Genomic DNA, 10,849 nt, shown 5'->3' on the forward strand with positions numbered 1-10,849 from the left:
CATCTCAGTACCTGTCAGGGGGAGGGATCATCTCAGTACCTGTCAGGGGGAGGGATCATCGATTTACACACATCTGTGAACAATGAAAAAAATATATCTTTGAGTTCAGCTCTTGAAAAATGGAGCAAAAACTAAAATGTTTATATTTCTGTTCAGTATAGAACAAACTTGAGGCGCTAATAGATTAAACAAGGTATCGTGTCAAGTCGCAGGACTTTGCTCCGTCGTTCGTTCACCTGAGACGATGTTTGATATAAAAACAAACCCGTGATCAGAGGCAGGCGGTCATTTGTTCCCTCTCATAAAGAAACAACGAACCATGATGAGCGGACGCTTTTTATTCAGTGTCTTAAACCTAAATGTGCACAATTATGTTCACTAAATATTTTACTAAAACTGTTTTTGTGGGGAAATGACATTTCACAAACCTTTTTAGCTTGATACTAAATCAACACGTTTCTGGTCCTAGCAGCACAGACACGTGTTTTATGAGCAAAGTGTGTGTTTTTGTAATTCCTGTTGCTCTAATCGTCTTTGGATGTTCAACGTTTCTGCCTGAGCTGGAACTTTTATCAAACTAAACCGAGTTTCTTACAGTTTATTTAAGACTCATTAAAACAACCATAAACTTTAAGTCATTTTAGTCTCACAGTCCCATCCTGGCGTCTAAAGCTCGGCTATGGCCGGTAACACCGTGACCTTTGACCTCCCGGTTTGTTTACGTTTGACGCAGCAGCCAGATGTTCGGAAACTTGCCACACCTGTCTGTCCTGCTCGTACTCTTCCTGGGGCGGCGCCTTCAGGTCCATTTGAGTTTTCATCAGAGTTCATCTTTTTGTCCTGAGTCATCCTGATGATGATGATTTGGACCCGCTTGTTTCTGGACTCCTGGGTCTGGACCTCAGCTCCATCAGAACTGGACGGATGGGGTTGAAGCGATGAAAACTGCCACTTCCTGCTCTTTTCTGCATCGGTCCATCCTTCACGGATCAGCCTGGCTGCAGTCAGGAAAGAGTCCGCCTGGTTCTGCTCTGAGAGCGGAGGCCGCCGCGTGCCTGGTCTCAAACCAGAATCGGACCCGGGAGGGGAGTTTTCAGAGGGAAAAGTCACCTCTATCATCCTGCCGCTGAAACCAGGGAGAGGTTCGAGCTGATCTGGAGTCCAAACAGAAACAAAGACAATATTTTAGTTGAACTTTTCTACGAAGCTCTAAGTTTTGGAGTCAACCCAATTCAAGATGGCTGCCACCGCTAAATGACCTGTAACACAAAAATGGCAAAAATTCAGTCAATTTTACAGATGTTGGGCTAAAATATAGGGTGGTAGTAGCTGAAAACAGTCCCATTACATACTGTGAGGACACAAAGAATGTTCAAGATCTTTTTTTTTTTAACAAAAACTATTTGGACATGGAATCTACATCTCATTAACCTTTGGAGTCAACTTAATTCAAGATGGCTGCCACAGCCAATTAACCTTAATGAGCACAAACATACTGTGACTCAATCAGTTTAGCAGAAATGTCCTGTATGGTAGTAGCTGAGAGTCGTCCCGATACTCTGATCACTAACAGATTGTACTTTACTTGTTTTTAATGTTTGACCAAACTGGCAACAAATGCAACTTTTCTCAACAAAAGACGATCATAGAATAAAACGATGTGCATTCCTTCAGGTACGGCAGGTCTTTAATCACATATTTAATGGTTGAGGTCAAACATGGATCTTATTCAGTATTCTGTTTATTAAAATGTCAGATATTTAATCTTTTTACGTACTGTCAGTTATTATGTGTTTTTGTTTAATTTCCTTTAAATTGTTATTTTTTTCCGTGTTGTGAAGCAGCCACCTCAATCTGGAGTTTATTTTTGAAGTAGAAATGGTCAAAAATAAAACTGCTTCGATATAAAATGGGCTGATGTGTTCATGAGATGTCCAGCAGGGGGAGACAGCTGCTGCTTTTATACAGGAACATGAGCTGCTGCAGCTTCCTCTCAGCTGAACTCTGGCGTGTTCGTGAGGAGCAGAAAGAAGCTCACCTTCAGTCTGTCCTCAGACTCTAACAGCTGCTCACAGACTCTAACAGCTGCTCACAGACTCTAACAGCTGCTCACAGACTCTGACAGCGGCTCACAGACTCTGACAGCTGCTCACAGACTCTAACAGCTTCTCACAGACTCTGACAGCGGCTCACAGACTCTAACAGCTGCTCACAGACTCTGACAGCGACTCACAGACTCTAACAGCTGCTCACAGACTCTAACAGCTTCTCACAGACTCTAACAGCTGCTCACAGACTCTGACAGCAGCTCACAGACTCTAACAGCTGCTCAGCCTCAGGAGGGAAATGTCCTGGAAAAACAAAGAAAAATGGTCTTAGAATAACGACTGCTGTGGTGGGATTAGACGCCACACATACCAGGTTTTACCACAGTTCTTCCACGAGGAGCTAAAATACTATTACATTTATTTGGTCACTTCTGCCAGTGGTCGGTGAAGTTCAGCTAATCTGCTAATATAATTTCATAATTTTTAAATTAAATTATAAAAATTAAATTAAATTATAATTTTATAATTTTTATATAATTTCCCTCTGGGATTAATAAAGTATTTTTGAATTGAATTGAATTAAATTGAATTAATAGCAGAACTAATTTTACATTTAGCAGATTAGTGTGTTTGCTAACTTTGGAAACAGTGGAATTTACTTCCATTACGCTTTAATCCATCCATCCTTCCATATTTCCTTTTGTCCACCCATCCATCCATTCTTTCATCCATCCATCAGTCCTTCCATCCATCTATCATTCCGTCTGTCCATCAATCCATCCATCCATCATCTTTACCCGCTTCTTTCTTTGTGGGTCACTGGTGCCCATATCCATTAGTCACTGTGTGAGAGGCTTGGGACACCTGGACATGTCTCCAGTCCATCACAGGGACACATAGAGACAAATGAGACAAACAGCCATTCTCTCTCTGTATGTAGGAACAATTTAGAGTTATCAATCAGTCTAACATGCATGTTTTTGGTCTGTGGGAGGAAACCTGTGCAGCACGGAGAGAACATGCAAACTCCACCCAGAAAAGCTCCCGGACCGGGATTTGAACCAGCGACCTTCTCGCTGAGAGACAGTGGCTCTTGGGATTCGCTCTTTTTCTGAAAATCTTTAAAGTAGCTTCAGCTTCTGGAGCAAACATGGCTGCAGATCTTTTTATTTGTCTCATCTCGTCTTATTGATGAATATAATGGAAGAGTCGCTGCCGAGTCCAGTTTGAATGGTTCTGTGTGTCGACACGTTCCCGTCAGTGGTTCAGAGCGTGCGCTTCATCCAGACATCTGTTTCACACACAGAGTTTCTTCTGTCACACGCTTCATTCAATCAGTTCTTGAATCTTTTAAAGGTTTCAGCTCGTCACCTAATTAAAGTTCAGCAGTAGAAACGATTCAAGCCAGCAGCAAAGAACGAGGTCCGGAAGGACCCGACTCAGCAGCAGAATCTAAACCAAACCAGTTTACTTTAAAACAGATAATAAGTCAAAGACGAGCAGCAACAACTGATCAGAGCAGCAGAGCTCTGGTTCTGTTCAAGACAAAAATCAAAGACAGGAAGCAAAATTAAACTCAGCACCAGCTTTTCAAAATAAAACAGCACTGCCTGCACGTTCAACCTGGAGCTTTTCTGAAAACAGCACAAGCCCTGAGTGAAGCCGAAGCAGCGCAGACGTAGGTGGAGCAGAAACGTTGGTCACGTTTATCTGCAGATGAGCAGCAGACTGAAGTCTGACAGAAGATACCTGATTTACTGGAGATGTCCCGTGTCTCTGCTTCTTTCCCTCGTCAGACTCTTCCAGCTCAGGAACTGTTCTCGCCTGATGTCAGTGCGGCTCCTTCGGTTCTGACCCAGTCTGCAGCAGCTCGGACTGACTGGACCAACCATGCAGCGCTTCGTTTGCTCTGATCCAATCCTTCCCCCTCCAGAGTTCACAGGGTTTATGCTGTGGGAGCTGCTGGAGGACTGTTGGACATCTGGTCCACGCATGCGTTTGGAAAACTAGGTCACGTTTTTTTACTTTTTAAACAAAAAAATCTGTTCTTGGAGCAACGTCAGAGGAGTTCAGGGGGTTCTGGGACTTTTGGTTGCATCACAACGAACTGCGTGGATGAAATCTGCCCAAAAATGCCAAATATGTTCCCGCTGACAACCGCAGGATTAATTTGGTAAACCCCGGCAGCTCAGGCAGAGTTCACCGTAAACACATCTGTCAAAGTTCAAACGAGTCGCAGAGCGTTGGACGTCACGTGACATCTTTAACGCTTTTTACACCCTCCAGGTTCAGACGGAGGACTTTACAACATGTTCACCGTATCGTGATGTCACTGTCTAAACTTTCCAACATCTTCTTATTCCCACAAACTTTACACGTTCTTTAGTTTATACATCAAAATGTTGATGGATTGACTTCTAGGGTCGGCTCCATTCAAGATGGCCACCACATCTGGAAGCTAAATATCTCCTGAACCACCGAACGGGTTTGAGAGAAGATGGGAATAAATAAAATTTTTATTTGATCAGAGGAAGCCACTCGAGTTATTGTCGAACGTGTCTTGACACGGGTCGGGTTTTAGAACCTTCAGTTCTGCTGATGAAACGTTTCAGTGTGAGCCCGACTCGTTTCATCCCCGGCCTCCGAGCCTGCGTCACACATGTTCACCACGAGCTGCCCCACTTTTCTCTGGAGTAAAGTTCACCGCTGGGGGAACGGGCCGGTCCACGCTCGTGTTGCAACCACCAGTCAAAGTCTGATTCAGTGGGAAAACTTTAACTTGAGCAGCTTTAATGTGCAGAAGATGTGACCGACCCTGCGAGTGGAGGACAGGCCTCACGGTCACTGCCAGCTGTTTGAAACAGGTTTGAACCCTGTCCACACAACAACTTCACGTTTCCTCGTGATGTTGAACATCCTGCTAGATGTTTCTTCTATTGCAGAGCGAAGGTGTGTGTGTGTGTGTGTGTGTGTGTGTGTGGGGGGGGGATATCCTCTGCCCATCAGTTTTTCTTGTGACACAATAACGTGAGGTGAAGGCCAAAGATTAATCTGCAGTGGCCAAGGCCACCACTGGCCACCCCCTGGCTGCTCCACTGCTCGTGGTGGTGGATGCACGTCTCCCTCCACTCATGTCTTTCTTCTCAAGCAAAAAACAAAGGAAATAAAAAACCTCCCTCTCTTCTTCTCCACAGTGTAACTCCGACCCACTTGAACATTTTGCTCTAAAAACATTTAGGTTTACTTTCACTCCGTCCAGAAAAACACTCATTTGGGAAAATAAAAACATTAATTACTCAGATTCTTCAGCGATGGGGACACTGGCATACCGCTTTTTAATTTTTCTTATTACATATTGTTAGAGGAAGTTTGCTCAAGGGTTACGGCTGTTTTTACCCACCAGGGCTGAGAGTGTTAGCTGCCCATGAACCGTGTGTTGGAGTCAGCAGAGAGCTGACGGAGGAGCTCATGTGGCGCTGCATGTGCAGCTGGTAACTCCACTGTCGCCTTGCAGTCTGCGAGCTCGGAGGAGCAGATAAGCGTTGTAAAAACACTTCCCGCACACTGTCCGGTGCAGATCATCATCTTCAATGTGACATCTGTGTAAGCCTGTTGTGAACATCTGTCCTTAAAACTGGGTTTAAAAATCTGTTGTTGTGTGTGGCTCCATTTAAGTAAGAAAGAGCACGAGAGGACATTTTTATCCAGCACGTACGTTAAAACACAAACTGCAGACGAAACAACACGGAGACCTTATGATCAACTCCCAACAGTTTGGCATTTTTTAAACCAAATGGATGATTCTGAAGTTATTTAAAGATCGGTGTTTGAACCACTGATTTCTCACAGTCCACCTTAAACCGGCACATCTGAAGAATGATCTCATGAGAGTCCAGCGGGTGATTCCTGACGGTGACGAGTTGATGTTGAAGAGCAGGTTATCTCTGACGCACTCAGGGGCCAGGCAGCAGGAAGGGCGGGGCAGTTTCTGTTTTTAAACGCTGATGGAAATCACTCTTTCTGCTCTCGTTTGCCCTTTTTCTCTTGCCCAACATCAGGTTTTTCTGTTTTTACGGTGAATGCATTTTTGTTGCGTTCAGCTGCTGTTCTGACTTCTTGTCACTAGAGGGCGTGACTCTGACCGTGTGAAGGAGACGGACTCTGGTAAAGAAGGGAACGGAGCAGGACTCGGAAAAGACGAGACGAGGTTGTGTCCGGTGTCATGGCGCAGTTTTTGTAATAAAATGTTGGTTTAACCATCGTCTCCTGGTTCATCATAACTGAACCAACTCTGATTCACTTCAGTTTATTTATAAAGCGCCAGATCACACGTCGTCTCACTGAGCAGAAACATTCACATCTTATCTAAGGAGCCAACAGACTGCTTTGAGTTTTCACTACATCAAAGTCTCCCATCACACATTTCCTGACTTTGAGAGTGAAACTGAAGTTAAAACTGAAAAACCCAAATCCTTCTTGTAGCACTTTTCTGGTACTTTTTGTTTTTGAAGCAGTACTTGCACACGCTGAGCTTTGTCTGCCGCCCTCCGTTTGATATTTGCAGATGATGTTGAGCGTTTGATAAAACGTCTCTGGGTGGTGACTGGGCTGGTGCTGAGGTATTCATGAATCCTGCAACTCTTGGAAGGGAAACAAACGAGACGTTTCTGGTCGAATGCAGGAAGACTAACTTGAGCAGGTTTCATGCTTTGGTACAAACCACTCTTACATTTAGAGGACTCGTTGTGTTCTCTGGTCTTGACCTGTAGTTCTCCAAACTTTCTGAAGGTATTCTAATGTTTGGGTGAAGACCTGAGCAGCTTCTTCAGACCTTTTAACGGACAAAAAACCAACTTGTCAACAAGCACTTTGTCATGGAGTCTTCTACTTGCTCTTTGGTAAACTCCGGTTGAGATTTAATCTGAGTTTTCTTCAACAAAGTCTTTCTCTTTGGAACTCTCCCATTAAGCTCAGACTGGTAAAGGACTCTGGCACAGTCTTTCCATCTCCCCTGCTGAAGCTTGTAACTCCTTCAGAGCGGTCTCGGGTGTCTCGGTGGTCTCTCTCACGCTTCTTCTTTTTGCACGGTCACTCAGTTTGTGAGGGCGACCTGCTCTTGGTCCGTTTACACATCTTCCAAATTCCCTCCATGTCTTGGCACTGGATTTAACAGAACTCCTGGGATGTGTAGAGTTTTGGAAATCCTTTTGTATCCATCCCGACTTGTACTTTTTATTAGTCTTTCCTCCGAGTTACTCAGGGTGTGCTTTTGTCTTCGTGTTGTCATGGTAACCAAGAATACTGATTAACCCATGAAAAGACCTTCCAGATGCAGGTTTTCCCATTCTACAATCACCTGAGACACGCCCACTGCGCTCAGGTGATCTGTCACTACTAGCACCAACTAGTTGGACCTGGTCACTTTAAAGTGGGTGAATATTTATTCATCCATTGTCTTTACCCACTTATTCCTTTTTGGGTCGTGGGGGTCGCCGGTGCTCATGTCCAGCAATCACTGTGCGAGGGGCGGGGTACACCCTGGACAGGTGTCCAGTCCATCACAGGGACACCTGGACAGGTGTCCAGTCCATCACAGGGACACCTGGACAGGTCTCCAGTCCATCACAGGGACACCTGGACAGGTGTCCAGTTCATCACAGGGACACCCTGGACAGGTCTCCAGTCCATCACAGGGACACCTGGACAGGTCTCCAGTCCATCACGGGGACACCCTGGAAAGGTCTCCAGTCCATCACGGGGACACCTGGACAGGTGTCCAGTCCATCACAGGGACACCTGGACAGGTCTCCAGTCCATCACGGGGACACCCTGGAAAGGTCTCCAGTCCATCACGGGGACACCTGGACAGGTGTCCAGTCCATCACGGGGACACCTGGACAGGTCTCCAGTCCATCACGGGGACACCCTGGAAAGGTCTCCAGTCCATCACGGGGACACCTGGACAGGTCTCCAGTCCATCACAGAGACACCTGGACAGGTCTCCAGTCCATCACAGGGACACCTGGACAGGTCTCCAGTCCATCACAGGGACACCTGGACAGGTCTCCAGTCCATCACAGGGACACATAGAGACAAACAACCGTTCTCTCTCTCTCTCACCTCGGGACAGTTTACAGTCACCAGTCAGTCTAACATGCATGTTTTTGGTCTGTGGGAGGAAACCGGAGTACCTGGAGAAAACCCATGCATGCACGGAGAGAACATGCAAACTCCACCCAGAAAGGCCCCTGGCTGGGATTTGAACCAGGGACCTGCTCGCTGAGAGGCAGCAGCTCTACCAACTGTGCCACCGTGCTGCCCATGAATATTTATACAGTCATTTATTTTACATTACATATTTTTATTTTAATGACACTGCCTTGTATAAATCAGTTTTCACTTTGTTATAATTTTATTTATTTATTGTCAGAAAGATCATTTTATTTTAACTATGACTGATTTCTAATAAAACATCCAAGGTGAAGAATACTTTTTATAGGCACTGTGGAAATTCTGGAGCGTTACTGGTTAAGACCACTGGTTCCTAACGTTTGGTTCTGGACCCCACGTTGAGTCCTGATCAAGACCAGTTCTGTGTTGTCATCACTGTTTCCACACGACGACCACATTAATTCTCTGCTTTTAACCCATCTCAGGTGAGATACACTCAGGTGGAGCAGCGGTAGCTGTGTAAGCGCCCGGGGAGCAGTTAGGGATTGGGTGTCTTGTTCAGGGACACCACGGGATGTGGGCATGGCGGGGAGTTGAACCTGTGACTCTCTGGTCCCAGGTTGGCTGCCCTACCTCTACACCATCTCGGTCCCCAATATGACCCAGGATGAGGGTCATGATCTAAAATATAAAAAGTCATGAATTGATAAAAACTGAAGTTTTGGTTCTTTTGAGGTGTTTGTGCACTTCAGTAGTTTGGGTCGTAGTTCTCTGCTGCTGGTTCTTTATGGGTCAGAACCTGAACGGTTCAGATCCACTGGGTTTAAACCACCTTAAAAGATTATAAAAAGTCTGACTTCTAGGAAGAAAAGAACCATCGAGGCTTTTATCCTAGAAAGATAAAAACCCTGAGAACCAGTTTTAAAGGACAGAACCTGTGGAACAGGTATCAAGATCAATGCTAAGAGAAGGTTAGATGACAATCTGAGGCTGATGGTGCCAACAGTATCTGGACTCTGGAGCAAAACCTCACCCAGATGTTTCCAGGCGTAAAAAAAATGCTTAAATTCTAAAGCCCAATTGAATTGACATAAATCCGGTTGTTCTTTAACCTGGTGAAACGTGCAGCAGAGTTTCATACCGGTCATTGTTTCCACATCAAACCGTGACATCGGGTTTGACCCAACCCTCATCTTCCACAGAACCACGTTACATAAAAGATTTAGGTTTTTAAAAACACAAGAAGAAGAAGGTGCAGGAAGAACCGGCGCATCCAGTTGGTTCTGTCTGCCGACGTTCTGGCACGTTTTTTAAATCTTGATGCGGAGAACAACAGTTCAGTGCAGAGATCAGCTGTGAGAGGTCGTCCAGCGCCCAGTCCTGTCAGCAAAACATCACCCAGGTGAGACTTCTTCAGCCCAACTACCGTCTCAGGAGAGGGAAAATATCTACGTGCTGTTTGCTTAGAAGAACTTTCTGAGCTTGTTTCCTGTTTTTGTCATTTTAAACCTAAAGTGTGATCGTTTAGTTAGAACAAAAGGTTTTTGTGGTTTTAACAGAAATGCTTTTGATGTTCCTGTACGCTACATTTTGTGCACACGTTTGAATCCCTTTGTGCTAAAACATTAAATCAACTCAGTATTTGCATGAACACACAACTAATGATCAAGTTGTGGTTTTTCTTAGTCTTTGAAACCTAGTTTGGATCTGCATGTGCTCACATGTGCTGACAGTGATTGAAGATGTGCTTTGTGCTGATTTGAATGTGTTCTTCATAAATAGGCACATTTATGTAACTGTCAGCTTCTGATGATCGCCGACTCGTTTTATAGTCCGGTAGTGAAAGCTGTGATTGGCTTCAGCTGGAAGTTAACTGGTTAAATGCAGGTTTCCAGGTCTTTGCTGGTTTGTGATGTTTGCTGTTTCTAGGCTCCACCATGACGAGCAGGATGACGGTCACACAGCCTCAGCCTGTGATGGAGGTCCGAAGCTCTCAGGAGTGGAGCAGCGGAATCTGCGACTGCTGCAGTGATTTACGATCATGTGAGTGCGGGCTGACCTTCCTGACCATGAACACGTGTCTGGTGGCGACACTGGTTATGAAAATAACGTGTTTTGTTCTTGCGCTGCCTCAGAGAACTGTTTCTGTGCACAACCCCATCAGAACTATTGTCTTGCAGAATACGTGCGAAGCGTTGTGCCGTTGGTCAGACCTTTGTCGAACTACGCCGCTCTCATTTCAACTGCTCCGCTGAGGAGCATCTGGCCGAGGCTGTTGGAAAATACAGACTTTGTTGCAACTGTTCCAGCAAAACCTATAAAGAAAGTCAAAGGAAGATTAGGGCATTTGTCTGCTCGGAGGAGGCGGTGCAGAGACACCGGTGACTCTCTGTGCACCTCAGTTGGACGGTGTCGGGACATGTCCCCGCGCCGTCTGTCTCTGTGTGACAGAAATACCAGATCCTCCTCCAGCTCCTCCATCATCAGCTGAAAATGAACATCCACTCTGAAGACCGTGCTGGTGTGGGACGCCCACTGCAGTGGGACGCCTGCTGCAGCGGGACGCCTGCTGCAGTGGGACGACTGCTGCAGTGGGACGCCTGCTGGTGTGGGACGCCTGCTGCAGTGGG

General features: G+C 45.7%; 1 protein-coding gene across 1 annotated transcript in view; it reads left to right on the forward strand.

The window, feature by feature from the left end:
* Positions 1-9,553: 9,553 nt before the first annotated feature.
* Positions 9,554-10,849, forward strand: part of LOC119419865 (cornifelin-like) — a 3,400-nt gene continuing 2,104 nt past the window's right edge. The window contains exons 1-2 of the mRNA XM_037687231.1: positions 9,554-9,621; positions 10,149-10,262. Coding sequence (XP_037543159.1) covers positions 10,157-10,262 — 106 coding nt within the window. The 5' untranslated portion in view covers positions 9,554-9,621; positions 10,149-10,156. The remainder of the gene's footprint in view (positions 9,622-10,148; positions 10,263-10,849) is intronic.

Source organism: Nematolebias whitei, chromosome 14, assembly GCF_014905685.2.
Source record: "Nematolebias whitei isolate Nwh7 chromosome 14, NemWhi1, whole genome shotgun sequence".
NCBI lineage: Eukaryota > Metazoa > Chordata > Actinopteri > Cyprinodontiformes > Rivulidae > Nematolebias > Nematolebias whitei.